Source organism: Glycine soja, chromosome 2 (assembly GCF_004193775.1).
Source record: "Glycine soja cultivar W05 chromosome 2, ASM419377v2, whole genome shotgun sequence".
In the NCBI taxonomy this organism is placed as follows: Eukaryota; Viridiplantae; Streptophyta; class Magnoliopsida; order Fabales; family Fabaceae; genus Glycine; species Glycine soja.
The window spans coordinates 10,139,522-10,157,973 of record NC_041003.1 but is presented as its reverse complement, the minus strand read 5'-3'; the positions used below and the strand labels follow the sequence as shown (position 1 = coordinate 10,157,973).

The window sequence follows — 18,452 nt, the reverse complement described above, 5'->3', positions numbered from 1 at the left end:
TTTCTCTCGTGTAAAATAAGTGTGGTCTTTATGGAAAAAAAATAGTATTTGCAAAAAAAAAAAAACTTTAAATCGGAATTTGGGGGAGATAGCAGGGTTGTGTAATCCATTCCCTTTTGGCAAATACAACTTTCACGTGCTCCTCTTGCATTTTAATGCAAAACTTTCAAATCAGGTTACGCGGAGCTCAATAATTAGGCTATTTTTTTTCAAAATTATATTACGCGTAAATATTTTACACAAGACGCATTCAATTAAGAATTTCTTTAGTACCATTCAAATACTTTTTATACTCATTACCAAAAAAAGAAATTATAATATACCAAAAAAAAAAAACTTTTCATACCATACTTTATGACATTTATCATGCTGTTCATACGTCAAAATTCAAAACCCCCGTTTTACATCATAAAACATGCCAATCATCACGCTCCTTATTATTATTATTTGGTGTGACAGATACTTGCTTGAAATAATAAAGGCTATGAAGCAAATTCAAGTTACTACATTTTCTTACAAAGTATAAAGACAGAAAGCATGCTAAACTTTCATTTGTTGATCGTATGTCTTTCTGTCCAGAAGAATTTGTAGACTACAATAACTATATAGATGAGAAAGCTAGCTAAACTTTTACTACTTAAAGTGGATACAATTTTGCATTTATGTTGTTCCATTTGTTCCCTACTTGACCTTGATAGAATAGACAAACTTTCCCCTTGTGGTCACCATTGTTTTGTCACTATAAGCTATCAATAACATCAGTTTGTCCTTAGGAGTATATTAAGTCTTTTTTTATTCATCATTGCTTGCTTAGTTTAAATCCTTGGCAAAATAATGGAACCACCCTCATCAGTGCCTCTAGCCAGTGAGAGTTTTTCATACAGTTGGTTATCAAATTGTAATAAATCCCCCCCCACTTATAGTTCCTATGGAGGCACCTCAGAAGAAGAATTCAACTTCAGTGTGAAAAAAAGTTGTGAGGAATTTAACTTCAATTTTGATATTTCTGTCCCTCACTCACCTCTTGTTCTTGTTCCTGCTGATGAAATTTTCTCTGATGGTCTTCTAAGGCCTATGTTTGTTGACCCTTCCAAAGTAGAGTTTTGCAACACACCAGATCCCACTCAAACCAAGCTTAGTTCTTCTTTTTCTTCTAGGACTTTTTCTCAAAGAGCTATGGAAATTCATCATGGATTGCTTACAAAGTGGAGAAAGTCAACAAGGAGAACTTTTGTGGACTTCTTTAGGTATGTCAACCAATTAAGGCAGAGAGTAGGGAGGTCAAGGAAGAGCATTAGAGTTGATGATATTGATAAGACAGATTGGCAAGTTAAATGCTTGACCAGTCCACAAAAAGGTTCATCACCAAAACCAACAATTGCAGCAACTGGTATTGGTGATTTGCATGATCATGAGAACTCAATTTATGAAGCAGTTCTTCATTGCAAGAGATCAATAGGTATAGTCATTCTTTTTTTTATTTATTTCTATTTTAGCTTGTTTGTGTTTTTGTACATATACACATTTAGAAAATTAAATTAATTCTCTTCCTCTTTTCAGGAAAATGATTCTTCCTCAGGTAAAGAGAAGTGAATTGTAGAAGAAGGAAGTGGAGAGCTCCTAGAAACTATGGTCATTGGTGGCTGATTCAGCATTCCAATTTTTTCTTAGTCAAGTTTCTCTCTTCTTCTCTCTTGAATGTAACTTATTTCTCTGCTGAAACAAGCAGGGCATTTTGGTAGATACAAGTTATGGGATTTAGACTATCAAATTTAAGGAAATGTTAGATCCTATTTCTTCTTGATTTTGTACGGAAATAATTAGTATCACAAATTATGTATCTCATTTATATTTTATTAGACTAAATTTCATCTCCTTCCCTCTTTTTAGTTTATTTATGATGTCAATAAAATTTTCTTTTAGATCAAGGTTACCCTAAGCAATGAACTTGATATTTCTTGCATCTCTGCCAAGAGAAAAAAGGATGTCCAATTTGTGAAGTGTGAACCATGACAAGAATTTGACAGAGAACTTAAATCTTTTAACAACTTGAATTGTCAAAAAATTCTGGTTTGTAGCTAATAAAGTATTCTCTTTCTTGAGTAATATTTCTTTCCCTTTCTCAATGTTATTTCCTAGAGGCTATAGGTAGGGAAACCTCTGATCCTAATGCCTTATGCTTTTGAAAGAACCTTATTTTTGTGCCTCTATGATACAAGCTATCATGCTAGGGCGACACTTCGTGCAAGAGTGGCTTATGTGGCTGCTACATTAAGCATCCACTAGCTTAATCTGATTGCTCCCCTGTTAGAATGTTCACCAGTTGAAGCTACTTTCAAAAGGTTGCATTTGCAATAAACCACCAAGGTCAAGGATGGAGCCAAAAATATATTTGTTGGAATATAAACTATATGATCAATGAAAATCCAAAAGAATAAAATACAATAATATCAAAATTTTAATTTGTCAATGTTTCACATTCACAACATTTTTGGGATAGAATTTTGTTTTCCTCAAGTAATCAACTATATTGTGTAATGTTTTATTATGAGCAATAAAAAAGTAAAACGAAATATTGTCTCCTTTGATTACAAAGTGTATTTTTGAGATGCATGCATATGAAAAAGATAAAAAAGAATAAGTAAAAAAGTAGTTATAATTATATACCACCAAATATATGAATTAACTAACATGATATTTTTAAGTTTAACCAATAATGTCAATTTTGAGCTTGAATATGCAATTACATTAAATATTTAAATTTTTTTATTATTATTTATCTAATTATCCTACTCGTACCCAATTGACAAGGAATTACCTCCTTAAGAATACTACATTAATTTTTTATATTCAAATAACAGAACTCTTATCTACTCCAAAAGTTTTGAAAAACCTTTGGCATAGTCATGACTAGGGCATATCCCATCATTTTAAATGAGAAATCATACATGAACCACCTTTTCTTTTAAACATCATATTTTTCATTTCTCTTCATTTTTTTATTACATCATAAATCTTATCATACTTATATATTTTTTTCTTCTTTTTCTATCTAAGTGTTAGATAATATTTGGGGTGTCTATCAAACATTTTCCATGAGAGAGATAGAAAAAAAATAAGAAATATTTAAAAGAAAAGATAATTCATGTATCATTACTCTCCATTTTAAAAATGACGTATTAATCTCTAAAAGTGAAATACTTAGGGAACCTATGCAATAGAACACAAAGTCACCAGAGTCTTCTGTGGATCATTTTTGAGTGAACATGCTAAAAGGTCAACCTGAAGATTTTACACAGGAAACTTGATATATTTCCAACTACTCTATTAGTGTGAGTACTCATTTATGTCATTGACATTTACTAATTCTTGGCACACAAAGAGAAGGTTGTCATATGCTACCCTTTGAAAAATAAGGCAGACAAGGAGGGCACAAAGGGACAAACAATGTTGGGAGAAAAATCCATAGGTGATTCCATCACCATTATTCCTGCAGCTAATTTACATTCTTTGTTCTCTTGTTGAACTATATGTTTGTTCCTTATCCTATGATGAACCACTAGAAAGTGACATTAATTGGTTTATCACTTACCCTCTCTCCAAGTATTCCTTGAAGCTTTCCTAACTAATGTGGACAAGATGTCACTACACTTCCATTTTAGCTTAATTGTGATCATAAAATCACTGCCCATCCCACTCATTGTGGCCTCTGTTCAAACATGCTCTTGACAAATAGGGCAACCCAATAGTGGAGGCTACTTGGCTGGCGGTTGCCATGGCCCCAACAATTTTTTATTTTATTTTTCATTTTTGATTGTAATTGTTTAATAAATCATTGATCACAAAAAATAAAAATAAAAATTGTCAATTCTAAACTTTATTAGCCCTTTTCCTCAAAGATAAAATATCTAACTCCCCTTCTCATGCAAGAAGCAATGTAACACTAATAGTTGTGAAAATTATAGGACGTTCTTTGTGCTGATTGATATATATGTATATACTTGTTTATATTTATATATGGCTAAGGCATATAGAACATGTAAACATTACTAGTTAGTGGCCACAACAGGTTACAGAGGCATTGTTTTGGATATTGTTATTAATTGTGGCTTGTGATTAATCCTATTGTTATTGCGGCTTGTGATTGATCCTATATCAGTGAATAACCAAAAGTAAAAAAATCAATGAGATTTGGTGCATGAAAATAACTACACATTTTTTCATGGGATGTAAATGCACCTACTTCTTTCTATGCCAGAAATGGTCATTTCAAAAACTGTTAATGGCATGTGCACTATATATATATATACCCTTGTTGTTGCAAGTGCATGGTGAAATTTCAACCAACCACGTGATGCACACGTGGCATATTAATAAGAGCAAAGTGATAATTTTTTTTTTTGCATAAATAAAACATATTTAATTTTTGTTCAAGGGATATGGCACACCTCGACCTCGTGAAGGGTCCCAAATGAAAAGAACATGGTTGGGGACCAGTGTTCCCTTTTGTGTCACTTCCATGCTGTTCATGTTATCATTTTCTTACAGTTATATGCAGTTGCAGAATAAGATGACTAGACTCAAATTTGGATGTAGCTCTTCGGCCAGAAGAGAAAATATGCTTTACACAGCTCAATTAGAGATTAAAATGTTGCCAATACGACAAACTAAAGAACATGCTTGTATTGCAAAGGAATGTTCTGGATTATGTTATGGAGTCATTGATTGTCATGGAATTCAGATGACCTTCATCCTCTTGTCGGTTCTATTATTAATTTCCTTCTTTTTCTTAGATTGGAAAATTTAGGAGAGAGAATGACACACCAGTGTTAGGTTATTCGATTAAGAATTTTCGTATGACATATAGTTACATGTTATTAATTTTCTCTTATAAATTTTAAAAATTTCAACGTGTTATGTATAAATTCAAATCATAAAAATATTATAGTTATAAACCACTTAATAATTAATGAAAGAAAAAAAAATTCACAAAACTTAAAGAATACTTAAAAAGATATACATATACTTATAGAGTTATATTTATCCATCCCGAAGACAAAAAACGGTTCAAAACTAAAATCTATTAGATATACTCCACTCAATCAATTCTTTAGAATTATTATTTCCTGTTGGTTTTCAACTTTGTAGTAGTGTTATTTCCTTTAATTTGAAGACAACTAGAAGAGAAAAAAAAATTGAAGCTTTAAAAACATATGTGGAAGTTATCTTTTTAATTTGAATCGTGTGTGCATAAATATAATCTTCAAAAGTTTCTCTAACCCCTGTATTATTTTAAAAATTAAATAAATTTAGTCATCTGTTATTTTTCCTCTACATAAAACCTTATTTTTTCCTTAAATTATTAGTTGCTAATTAAATATTTGGAATATAAAAATGGAAACTATTATTTTATTTACTTTTGAGGTGAACAACTCGTTATTTCTCATAGATACCATCTGGGTCCAACGGAATGGATTCGAAATGGGCCACAATCCAACATAGCCCAAACCTTTAAAAAAGAAGAAAAAAGAATTGTCAGAAGTGGGATTTGAACCCACGCCCTCTCACGAGGACCAGAACTTGAGTCTGGCGCCTTAGACCACTCGGCCATCCTGACTCTTACATCTTATGCTTTGTCCATTATATTTATACCTTATTTTTTCATTATTATTATTATTATTTATAAAATCCCTCAATGCCATCCTAACACTGTTAAGAGTGTGTCATGGGTTTTTTGGTCATACTCCCACCTGATTAGTATTATTTATTAAAACTTCAACGTCTTTTTTCTTCACTTGTTTTTTTTTTCTACATTTTTTTTATTAAATCAGAGTATTCTTAGTCTAAGGTCAAAGATTAATCCTTTAAAATAGTAAGATCTATTTAAGGGATTAATATTTTTTTATAGATATTTTTTCATACGCACAATTCAAAACACATCTAAACATACTTCACTATTTTTTTTCTTTTTTAATTCTTCACTGAATACATTTCACTCTCCTTTTCTTTTCAGTTTAAGGGATAGGATATCTGTTATACTGTATAATATTTACAGTTAAGCACACAGTTTTTTTTAAGGGGGTTAAGCACACAGTTAATACAGTATACATAGTTGGAATCTTTAAACATATTAGTAGTTTGATTCTTTGTTATGCATAAACAAGACTTTTCTAAAAGAAACAAAATTTATTTCGGTAATCTAAAAAATAGTGTCAAACTATATCGGTTGAAGAATATTCTTAATACAAACCAAAAAATAATTGTGTGATAATTATTTATTGGATATTGTTCACACCTGGTCCAATCAAGAAAAGGGGTTAGCCAAATTAGCCAATGGGCCTAGCTCATTAGTGGGCCCAATTCATAACCCTACCATTCCTTCTTCTCTTGTAGGTTAGGAAATGACACCGAGGGAAAAAAATTGGGTGGAAAAATTCTTGGTATTTATATTTTGTTACAAATTTCTTGGTATTTATATGAATTTGAACTAGTGAATTCCAAAATTGAGGTGGATATTTATTCACGGTCAAAGGCCCAAGTAATAGGTTAAGAATGTGTTTGGTAGAAGTATTTAAAAAGTTAAAATGAAAATTAAAAAATTAGTTGAAAGTTTAAAAGTTAGGTAATAGACTAGTAGTTGTTTTTAATTTTAATTATTGTATTTTTTTTCATATTGGACATCGTATTATTAATCTTATATTATATATTAAAATATTTTCATCCAAATCTAAAATAAAATAAAAAAAATGGCATGTACTTAGGAAACATCAATCTTTTATTATGTTAATTAGTATGGTAAATAAAATTTCACCTTATGTAAAATCAATAAAAAAATAAATTTAATAAATATTTAAAAGATAAAAATAATATTAACTAAATTAAGGGTGATTTTATAAAATTAATATAAGTCACTAATAAATTTAATATTACTAACTAAATTAACCAACTTTTTTAAATGATATGAATTAGTTTTAAAAAATCATATATTCAAGGATAGAGATAGTAAAACATAAAAAGCTAAATGTTGCTTAAAGTAATGTCTCCAAAAAATGCTACATTTTAATGAAAACACTTGTTTATCAAATACTACTAATATGGTCAATTTTTTTTTAAATAATAAAAAAATTAAAAACTAACTAAAATGTTTGTCAAACCATACATCAAGTAGATAGTTGTAGACTTAAACTCTTCTAGTGACCAACTATCAAAAGTAATTATATTTTTTTATACAAGTATTAGAAAGATGGGATAAATAATTGAAACATGCATGTTTATCTTTAATAGAGTTTGATTCAAATGTTGAATTATATTTATATATTATGTTTTTTTTTATATAAATACTAAATGTACTAGGGTTGAAAACCCCTAAATATCAATAAAAGACAATTGTCATAAGAACCTCTTAGCTTGCTCTTCCTTCAAGAAATATGTTACCATTTTGTATCTTGAGTTTATCCATGTGTTAGCACATGCATTGACATCTCTAAAAATATGAATCACCCGCACTTGCTCATGTTCTCTAATCGCAGTTGCTTATGTTCTCTAATCATAGGTCAAGTGTCCTACACCAATCCCACCAGCCTGATTTAATCTTACTTTTATTTTTGTAAGAAAATATTTAATAAAATATATAAGAAGCATAATAAAAAAACATCACATCTCACCTACAAGTCATTGCATAACCAGAATGTTTCTTCAAATATAGACTATAAAAAGAAATTTACACAATTCAATAGTTATATATATATATATATATATATATATATATATATATATATATATATATATCCAATTATTACTATTTTTTTAAATTAAATTTAGATTATGTAATAATTTTATAAATATATAAGAAATAAAAAAAGTAAACATGGGTAATATGAAAATTTTATAAATGAAAATTTGATTTGAATTAGATTAGATCAACTTTCTAAACAAAATCCAAAAAAAATTGATTCTAATGTTCCATCAAACATTTTCTTATATTTATTGGTTTTTGGGATTTTATTTTTTCAATCACGGTAATTAAAATATTTGACTTTCTAATCACAAGTATTCCTATAAGTTTCAACCTTTTAGGTAGGCTTTAGAACTAATGCTCAAGGATTCAATCACACTTAAAATTTTTAATTCTTAAAAACTCTAGGGACTGAACTAGACCATTGGATAATTTCATCATTTGATGACAATTAGATTGCATGGGTTTTTGAAGAATCGTGTATTTATGGGCATGTGTCATGTAGTAGTAGTAGTGTCTTTTGTTTTTGTTAACACCGTCTAGTATATATAGCACGCAGTGACGCACACAATAACGCGGAAGTAGTACACGGAGTCACGGACTTGCCTAATCGGCAGATAGATACTACTACGTATTATATAGCAGCACGCCACTCACGTTTTCTTCCTTTAGTTTCGTGGAACCATATGATGTCTGTCCTTGTTTGACAACGTTACATGGTGCCGTTCCACGATTTATGATTTATGAACTATGACCCTTCTTTGTCTCGGTGCGTCCATTGCTCCAATCCATTTTTTCTTTTTCCTTTTCCTTTTCTGACTGTAACACTCATTTTCCTTCCCCTGTCTCACTACTCCTATAAATTTATATACTATATAATATAATATATATATATATATATATCTATCCATCTATCTTATGCATTGTTATTTATCACAAAATTTAATAATATCACACCTTCCAACAACCCCTGCCACTGTAATCTTGGGCTCCAGAGGAAGAAGAAGATGAACGTGGATCTGGAATCATTGGCAGAGGCAACTTCTGGGGCCATAGGATCACTGATCAGCACCACTATTCTCTACCCCCTTGACACCTGCAAGACCAAGTACCAGGCTGAGGCACGTTCCTCAGGTCGAACAAAATACAGGTTTAATCCCTACCCATCATTCTCAATTTCCCTTGTTATCATTGATTTTCAATTTGTTCTGGTTTCTTGTCCCCTTGTTGATGGTGATGAAAATTTAAAAATAAAAAATGTTTTTTTTTGTGTGTTCCTACCATAATTGGGTGTTTTTGGATCGAGACTTTGTGTTATGGTCTTATGTTGAGGAGATGGTGGTCGTTGATCAACCACCTGTTTAATTGCCTTGCCCTTTTCTAGTATTTGCTTTGTTGGAGATATAAGGTGAAGGGGGAAGGGAAGAGGGGAAATGTTGTGGGTTCGATCCTATGCTAACAAAACTAACATTTTACCAAACTAATATTTGCCTATAAAAAAAAAAAGCATTTGCTTTGTAGTCTCAGATATACTATTATTGATCTTGAAAGACTTAACATTTTTAGCTTGGGTTTGTTTTGATTCTAGTTTTCTGTCTTAGAGGGATGCTTATGGAAATAATATCGCTAAAACTTGGGTCTTTAACTGAGCTGAATGGCGCGGTGTGATCCAGAGGGATATAAGGCTTTTTGGTGGTTGTTTTTTCTATCAGATTGCATTTCTTAATTCTTGGAAAAAAAAAGAAACTTTACGGGGTAACCAGATCACCTAACAATGGTGATTTATCGGGAACACTTTAGAGAATTGGATATGAGATGGTTTTTTTGGGGCGGGTGTTATTTCCTCTGATATGAATTAGATGAAATTGTTTTTGGTTGTCTGAATAGTTTTCTGTTTCAGTTTTAAAGCTTCTAGAATGTGTAAAACCATCAAATTGGATCAATTTAAAACACTTAGGCCTTGTTTGTTTTCTATTTTCAAAAAAACAGTTTTCTATTTTCTAAAATTTGTTTGTCTGTAATTACATTTGAAAGTGTTTGTCCCTTTAATACATTTCTGTTTTCTGAAATTTGTCCCCTATGTATTGAACATAGCTAGCACTTGAAGAAAATAGAAAGAGAGGATGAATGAAACAACTTTCAGAACTTAATAGATTTTGGATGAGAAATTGATTACTTAGTAGTGTGGAATTGTTTTAGAAAACAGTTTTTGAAACAAAAAATCTAAGAGAATCAGATAGACCCTTTAGCATTCAATTATGAATATTAGAATTAGAGGGACCAAATTGAGGAGAACTAAGTCTTACAAGAGCCTATTTAGTGGTTTAGTCGGCTTAATAGTTTAATTTTTCCTATGATGACTGTTACATTTTATGTTTTTTTAAAGGAATTCAACAGGGAAGTGTGATGCATTCAAATTTTACAAATGATAAAAATTATTCTGCATGTGGTGTGCGGTGTGCCAAGTTGCATTTACATCAAAGAATCATTTTTTAACATCATAATTTCTTGGCTTGAGTATGCAGGTTGAATGGTTGATTGATCTTACCTCCTGGCCTTTGTGTGTCAAAATTAGCCAACTGAATGTATCTCTTGGGTATATATACTTAATTTCATTCTAATTGTTTTATTTGCAGGAATCTCACTGATGTATTATTGGAGGCAATATCTAACCGTCAGGTGCTTTCACTTTACCAGGGCCTTGGAACAAAGAATCTTCAATCCTTCATTTCACAATTTGTCTACTTCTACGGATACAGCTATTTTAAAAGACTGTATCTAGAAAAAAGTGGTTATAAATCCATTGGAACAAAAGCAAACTTGGTTATTGCTGCTGCTGCTGGGGCTTGCACAGCCATTGCGACTCAGGTGAGGCAGCATTATCTATTTTCTAGTTTTAATTGATTATTTAAAAATTAAAACGCGTCTTTTATAGTTTTAGGAGTAGGACACTTTAATACCAAATTTTCATTAGCTTCTTATTGGTATCTTTGATGGCACAAAATTGTGATGAAAGTCTTGTGTAGTTATGCTTTCTGGCTTGATGCTATTTTTGGTCATTTGTATTTTGATTGTGAAACCAAAAAGGAGAGGATCTAGTGCATCTCTGGAATAAAACATGTTCAACCACATGAAAACTATTGAAGTCCTTAATGCACAATCTACTACAATTTTGGTTAATCATCCACTGTTACTAGTTTACTATCTACCTATAAACATTATTTTCTGTTTGTCCTTTGTTAAGTTGCATATGAGAGACAAGGTATCATATCAAACTTTGTAATTTAATGCTAAGCATACCTCATTGATGATTGTGTAGCCTCTGGATACAGCCTCTTCAAGGATGCAGACAAGTGAATTTGGAAAGTCTAAAGGGCTACTGAAGACCCTTACAGAAGGAAACTGGAGTGATGCATTTGATGGCCTCAGTATTTCCTTGCTGCTGACATCAAACCCTGCAATTCAGGTAGGTCAAGCTGCAGTTTGCATCATCTGGAACTCTGTATATGTTTGTGTGCTTTCTGTGAAGTTATATTTAGAATTCTTGATCTGAAAACAAAAGACCTTAATTTGGAACTACCACGTGCTACAGTATACGGTGTTTGATCAGCTTAAACAACGAGCACTGAAGAATAAACAAGACAATGCTGATAAAGGAACATCTCCAGCGTCCCTTTCTGCATTTATGGCCTTTCTTTTAGGTGCAATTTCAAAGAGCATTGCTACCTGTCTAACATATCCAGCTATCAGGTATTTAAATGTTTCTTCAAACTAGTTTTGATTTGTGAACGAAGTATGGCCCTTCTAAGATCTCTTTCTGCTTATAGGTGCAAAGTTATCATTCAAGCTGCAGACTCAGCTGAAGAAACCTCCAAAACAAAGATAAAATCACAGAAAACAGTGCTTAGTGTTCTCTATGGAATATGGAAAAGGGAGGGCATACTGGGATATTTTAAAGGATTGCATGCTCAGATCTTAAAAACTGTTTTGAGCTCAGCACTGCTCTTAATGATCAAGGAAAAGATCTCTGCTTCTACCTGGGTGCTTATCCTTGCACTTAAAAGGTACCTATTACTTCCAAGGGGTAAGGTTAAGAACTTGTAAGTTATAGTAGCAGTTACTGGAGGAAGAAGCTTCAATTCCTTGCGGATAACGAATGTGGTTGGAGTGCCAAGTGTGCATTTTAACCGATACATGCATCTCTTCAAAGTTGAGACGAGATTGTTTTGGGGGCTTCTCTTCGGTCCTCTTCCCGTGGCTTATTGATATATAGAACAATTAGTCCAGGAATTTATGCAAAAGACTGATAGAGCAAGGCAAAGTAGAGAGTCTTAACAATAAATGGTTTTTTTTTTATAAATATTTCTTGTTTCTAATAAAGGCTTGCATCACTTATTTATTTTTTGTAGTTAGTTCTTTTATATAAATAAGCATCCTCTTTAATGTATGTAGTCACTTCAGTTTCAGATTACTAAATATTTTTGTTGTTCTGATTCTTTTGTCGTGATATTTTCTGAATCCGTTTCAGACAAGGGGGTAACTGTTGGTGTGATAGTTAGCTGGTTCTAGTATTTCTATCAAATATCACTGATGAGTTTCTTTGTTTTTGTTGCGTTCTTGTTGTTACTTAGGAGTATGGCTTCAGTCCTCACTCTAATCAATTGGTCCCTCTTTGTTTTATGTCTCTAGCTGTGTAATATCTTGTCGATCTATTTTGAACATATCGGTGCAGTGCGGTGCAATACCAAAATTATGATCCATGCTTTGCTACACAGTGAAGGTGCTATGAACAATTTAAGTTTGTAACTCACTTTCATTCAGCATTTTAGAGAATCAGTTATGGGACATAACTATGTAATTGGTTGATGTGGCCGGTGATTGGGATATTGTAGCATACTTTATGATAGGTTAGGACTTAGGAGGGTGCATATTAGGAAGAATAAGAGGGACACAGAAAATTAGACCTTTGTGTGTAGGGGACAGATTGCAACTGATAGCTAACTCAAGAGGGAGGTTGTTAGAGGAATAAATGGGGAAGGCCAGGAATGGTAAGTGCACGTGATTAGATGATATATAGCATTCTAAAACTACTTTCTGGAATAATCATTAAATAGCATGTAAGGGTATTTTGGGTATAGACAGTGTTAATGATAGTAAAATTTTTAAATTAAAATAAAAGGGGAATGTACTCAGAGAAAAAAGGGAATGGATATGACATTTGCCAATTTTTATTTTTTGGGGCATTTGTTTTTCGGTTGTTATTGGGTTCAAGTTAAAAATAAATGGGAACTACAATTCTCACTACCAACCCTTGCTGTTGGCACTACCAACCTTGAGAAATTCTTCATTTGCCCACCCACCAAAAATCGTCTCCCCCGCCTCAATCCAAATCAGAACACATGCATTGCCACTCAGCCCAGATCCAAAACAGCTCTAAGTGTTTGTGATGTGCCGTCTGTAGGGGAAGGGGAAGAGGAAGGGTGTGGAGATTTTTGACCAAAAAAAGAATAATGAAAACATAATTTCATTTCGTAAATTTTTAAGTGCGCAACAAAAATATGTTTCCAATTACGTAAATGGGAGTGAAAAATCAAAGCACAATGAAAAATATGATTACACTATGCAAGTGTGCAACAAAACCGTATTTTCTTTATGTTTTAATTTTTACCCCAATTTATGTAAAGGAAACATGTTTATCTTGTATTTCCATCTAAGGGATAATTTGGAAATATAACTAAAAGACACATACGTGGGTGGACATTAATAATAGCAAAAGGGTGTGCGAGTAGCAATACTCAAAATAAATTTTATTTCTTACCATGTAAAAATTTGTAAAGCTATCTTTTGTTATTATTGATATGAATTATTGATAATTAATTTTTATTAAAAAATTTAACTTATCACTTTATTGGAGTTTTCCTTTTCCAACAAAATTTTTCTTCCGTCCACAAAAATCAAATAAGAAACTTTGATTTACAAAAAATCGAGTTCATTCCACTATTGATGAACAACTTACAAGCATCTTTAATTTATATCCTTTGACGTAATGACTTAATAAACTAATAATAGAAAGGTGCACCGTTGAAAAGGAGAAAACTTTTTTTTTTTTGTAACAAGAAAAGGAGAAAGCTTCAATCTCAAGCAGTGATTCTAAATTTCCAATTCTAATTTCTAAATAAAAGGAAGAAATGGATAAAGCTTAAGTATCAACCAGTATTGTTTTTAGGGACAAAGCTTAAAGTTCAAGCAGTATATTGTCAGCAACGAAAAGGTTTAAATAGTGGCAGAACAAACTAGAGCTTCACCCGTTGCTAGTTGCACTCACGTACTTCGATTCCTCCCAGATATTCTTACTCCCCATTTAGGTTTCTTTTTTTTGGTGTCCCAACAACGTTTTTTCATATATCCAATACTGTGCTTAGGTTTGCACATTTGTGTGGGGGCTTAATTATCGTTCCCTAAAGCAAGAAACTTAAAAAAGAAATGATTTTTTGATTCCTTTTTGTTGTTTCATGTGAATTGCTAACATGGGTCGTGGTGATTTTGCAATTTTGATGTAAACTAGGGTGGTGCTGTTTCGTATTCTTTTTATTGGCGGCAAAATGCCAGAAGATATTGTTTACCAACACCCTTTGTTTGGTGGCAAAATAGCTAGCACATTCCCCCACAGATTCCAGGTCATTTTTTTTTTGTTCTTTGCATAAACCATTGGAAGACACTGTGTGGCTTTAGTTTTGCTGAAATTAAGGTTCTGGTTATTTCTTGTAGGATGTCAGCAATATTCGACAAGTCCCTGATCATCAGGTTTTGTCATGCTTTGTCTTTGATTGTATAATGTTCCATGTTTTGTTTAGTCCTTTTGCTGACTTGTTTTTGGGTCTTGATATTATATATAGGAGGTATTTGCGGATCCGAGCCACGATGAAAGCTTGATCTTTGAGCTTTTAGAATTCAAGCCTGATGTTGCTGATAATGGGAGTGCTGCATGGTTTCTTCAAGACCTTGCTACTGAACAGGATGCTGAAGGAAGTGTGGTATGTCGTTCATTATGGTTTTGGTTTGTTTCTTCGAGTTATGGGATTCATGAAGTGAGAGCACTGTAATTGGTGTAGGGAAAATTAGATTTTATTGCGTTAATTGTATCCTATGTGTGTTTCTTTTTTGTTAGGCTACGAAGAAATTTTATTAATAACTACTAGTTTTAGCACAAGTGGTGCAAACCAAGTCAGAAACAACCTTCATCAGAGATTACAGAAAAAAAAAAAAAAAAAAGATTGCCTCTAGCTCGAAATACCTGAAACTCCCTATCTACACACCTTTACAATATAAAAAGAAATAGCATTGCAGATACGCTTTTTTCTTAAAGTGCAGCGTGTTTCTCTTATTCGTTCTTTTCCATCACTGCTTCAAATAAGATGAAACCTGCACAACACAAAGAAACCCGAACTAAAATGACTAATATTTCTGCTGGCAGCAACTTATTGCTCCATGATCTTCAGTTATTCTGTATTCTGATTATCTTTCTGTTGTAATTTTTGGGCTGTCTTCCTCTGGTAATTACTCATAACTGTTCTAGCCCCCAGTGCTCACCAATTGTTTGATCATCTTCCTCTAGAGAAACCTGAAGCCATTTCCAAACCTCTTCATGTCCAAAAGTGCTCAAAACTGTTAGATGAATCCAAGCATTCCTTTGGATTTAAAATCCAATTAGACAGAGAATAATTGAATTTACCTGCAGCTTTAACTTATGTGAATGTTTTCTTTGTATTTTAGGAGGTTTATCTGTCATTGATGATTGGCAGACTCCGTTTCTTTTCAGCACACTATAACATGGCTGGTAACATTTCTTCCATTTTAATTCCAAAGTGATTTGATTTATTAGAGCATAACACTACTTCCATTGCTTTGTGTGAGTGTGCTTGTACTAATACAAAGGAACTTCTGTCAGAGACGATAGCTTTCTTTTAGTGCCTTATTTTTTGCACAGTTTATTGTGTTTCTTGATCATCTAAGTTTATTGTGTCTCGTGATCATCCATCCCCTTTAAATTACTTCAGGTTATTGAGCAGTCAGGAGTTCTTGAAGCACCTGGTTTGATGTACAAGAATATGCCTGCAGTTGTAATAACTGCAGTGGGTCAAATGGTAAAGTTTCTATGCTTGTTTTGACCTTGATTTGTGTTTCAATACCATTTCCTGGTCATCTGAATGAGTGACCATGGACGGGATTGATGTTCATATGTTGTTTCTTATACTTCTCCTTCTCTGGCTTGCCAATTAGATTTCACAATCCACTTGTGTGCCTAGTTATTTACTATATATTCAGTGTCACAGATTGAGGATGTGCAAAGACAATGTTATAGGTGCAAAATTGAATCAACTTAATATTTATTATTTATTACTCTTGATCTTGATATTATTTGATGACGACTTTATTACATGATTACTTGTGTAGTAGCTTCTATATATATATTTTTTTTTGGTTTGTGTTAATTGTATCTGTTAATAATTTTGCATCTTGGTGTCACCTATACCTCAATACTGTTAAATTGATGCCTACCCAGCCTTTTAAGATTTTGCTATAATTAGGAGTACATTTAGCTGCTTATTCATCAGAGGCAGTCTGAGATGTCATATAAATTCTGCTGATATAGTGATGCTAGGATGACTAGCTTACAGATGAAACATAGTTTTTAGTCTGTTCTACCACTTTCCTTAGATATTTGCATATATGTTGATCTCCTAATTGTCTTCATATTGTTTATAAAATTTCCAATCTATGCCTGTAATTCATTTGTTTTATCACTTTATTGATTCAGCCTGTATTGTCAAGAACACTGGCTTCTCTTGGTGGGAACAATGATTGGTATGTGGTTGATCTATGTCTATGTCTATTTCCTTCTGAGATTATCAAATGAGAAATTGAGTTTCTTTTATGAAATATGTTCATTTTACTCGATAACCCTCTTGAATCAGACATGTCACATGTCTCTCCATGGTTATAGAGATGCATATTGTAATTGGCCAAAACATCCGATCTGTATAAGCAAATAAAGAGGTAGTAAGACCTAGAAATCTCTTGTGTGAAATAATGTTGGTTTTGTTTTTAATCACTTGCTGTCATCTGTTATTATCGGCAGGCAATTTCTAAAGGACGGCAAGGAAGGGAAGCACAAAATTTTGTGAAAGTAGTTTCTGTTTTTCTTCAAATTTTGCAAATGCTAATTAGACACTGTTCCTACATTGACTGGTCTGAGTCATTCCAAAATTGTTTCATTTCTTCAGGTTTATTTGGCAAATTTGCATCTTAAAGGAGTTGATACTGATGTACTAGTCACTGCATATGAGCCCATTGTTATAAAGTAAGTTTTAGCATATCATTTTCATGACAATAAGCTTTTTCTCAAGTTATGACTGATTCGTTGAGTTCTATTGAAATTTAGATAGATGTTTAGGTTTGATTAGGACCTTTTGTTTAGGACAAATTACACTCACATCTCTTGAAGTTTAATGACATTACACTCGATACTCAATACTCAATACTCACCCCTTTTTTGACATTTCTTTGACCATTCTGATCCATATAACTGTATAAGAAATCTAGAAAGGTTTGTGTTAATGGAAAAGATACACAGTATTATGCTGTTATATACACAGTATCATGTTAAACCTCGGGGTGAGTGCAATATGTCTTGTTTATTTTGGGTTGAAACCTGCCCTTTCTGGTTTATATATTAATATGCAATTGATCATTTTAAATCTGCTATGTTAAGAGTTAAGCAGATCAGATATCAAATCAGAAGTGAAATGAAATATAATCTGAACTTTATATCTGCAGACATACACATTTGAATGATATTTTATATCTGCAGCCCTTTTAGCGAAAGTGCGGACACAGTTGGTGCTGGTGTAGCTGTTCCAGCTGCTCAAGCTGGATGCATGCCCATGGAAGAGGTCTTTAAACTTGCTGTTACAAGCTTCAGGGTTCATGACTGGGGTCTTTTCTGATCCAAGACCATGCTGGGAGCAAGTTAATGCTCAGCTATGTGGAGTTCAGGCTTAAACATTTTTATTTGAGCAAAACATTTGGAAAAGTAGGGGCAAATACCATTTTGATCACTGTATATTCCTCATGTGATTTTCTCTTTGGTCCATAAGTACTCTTTTATTTTTGGCATTTGGTCATATTTCATCTAGTTATTAACTTATCAGGATTGTCACTTGTAACTTGAGAGAATAATGTGTTTGGAAATGTGAGTGACTTTTTTCCTTTTACAAGGTGCTGGATTGCAGTTTTTAATAATAATTGTTCACATTGCTTTTGATGTTGCTTTATACCCAGCAATCTGGGACAGAAACAACGTGCTTCCTGGAAGCACTGTGATTGCAGCATGAAAGGGCCATAGCTCCCAGCTTGTACGTGGTAGGGTTATTATGTATTATTGAGTTTTTGGTGGACAGAGTAGTTGTTGACAAAATGATGAAATGCTTGAACAGACTTCTAGACAGAGGCATTTGCCTACTATAGACTTTCAAATCCATAGGTGACAGACATATTCTTCGTGCTAGAGATGAACTAATCTTAAAAAATGTCTTTATACATGTCAGTTATCAATTTGAGTACTTATAACAGATAATAATGATAGGATTTGATGCATGAATAGGATTGAATGAAACGTCCGATTACGTTCTGGTCATTTTTTGTTTTACCTTTTTTT

The 18,452-nt window shown here is 32.6% G+C and overlaps 3 protein-coding genes and 1 non-coding gene across 6 annotated transcripts; 3 read left to right on the top strand and 1 right to left on the bottom strand.

The window, feature by feature from the left end:
* Positions 1-513: 513 nt before the first annotated feature.
* Positions 514-1,885, top strand: LOC114386400 (probable membrane-associated kinase regulator 6). The gene is made up of 2 exons (XM_028346404.1): positions 514-1,459; positions 1,561-1,885. Exons 1-2 carry the CDS (start codon positions 835-837, stop codon positions 1,566-1,568), a joined length of 633 nt encoding a protein of 210 aa, XP_028202205.1. The 5' UTR covers positions 514-834; the 3' UTR covers positions 1,569-1,885.
* A 3,648-nt stretch (positions 1,886-5,533) lies between these two features.
* TRNAL-CAA lies at positions 5,534-5,617 on the bottom strand. The gene has a single exon. It is a non-coding gene; the product is annotated as a tRNA-Leu (tRNA).
* Positions 5,618-8,403: 2,786 nt separating this feature from the next.
* On the top strand, positions 8,404-12,348 carry LOC114386389 (peroxisomal adenine nucleotide carrier 1). Its single transcript, XM_028346394.1, has 5 exons — positions 8,404-8,885; positions 10,372-10,603; positions 11,055-11,201; positions 11,328-11,485; positions 11,563-12,348. Exons 1-5 carry the CDS (start codon positions 8,743-8,745, stop codon positions 11,837-11,839), a joined length of 957 nt encoding a protein of 318 aa, XP_028202195.1. The 5' UTR covers positions 8,404-8,742; the 3' UTR covers positions 11,840-12,348.
* A 1,472-nt stretch (positions 12,349-13,820) lies between these two features.
* LOC114386367 (ran guanine nucleotide release factor-like) lies at positions 13,821-18,057 on the top strand. 3 transcript variants are annotated; one of them, XM_028346385.1, is made up of 8 exons: positions 13,821-14,060; positions 14,301-14,412; positions 14,504-14,539; positions 14,632-14,769; positions 15,793-15,879; positions 16,875-16,922; positions 17,020-17,096; positions 17,607-18,057. In XM_028346385.1, exons 2-8 carry the CDS (start codon positions 14,338-14,340, stop codon positions 17,740-17,742), a joined length of 597 nt encoding a protein of 198 aa, XP_028202186.1. In that variant the 5' UTR covers positions 13,821-14,060; positions 14,301-14,337; the 3' UTR covers positions 17,743-18,057. The 3 variants fall into 3 exon arrangements, with proteins under 3 accessions (XP_028202186.1, XP_028202178.1, XP_028202172.1); XM_028346377.1 differs by having other exon boundaries at positions 13,821-14,100; XM_028346371.1 differs by having other exon boundaries at positions 13,822-14,412.
* The last annotated feature ends 395 nt before the right edge of the window (positions 18,058-18,452 follow it).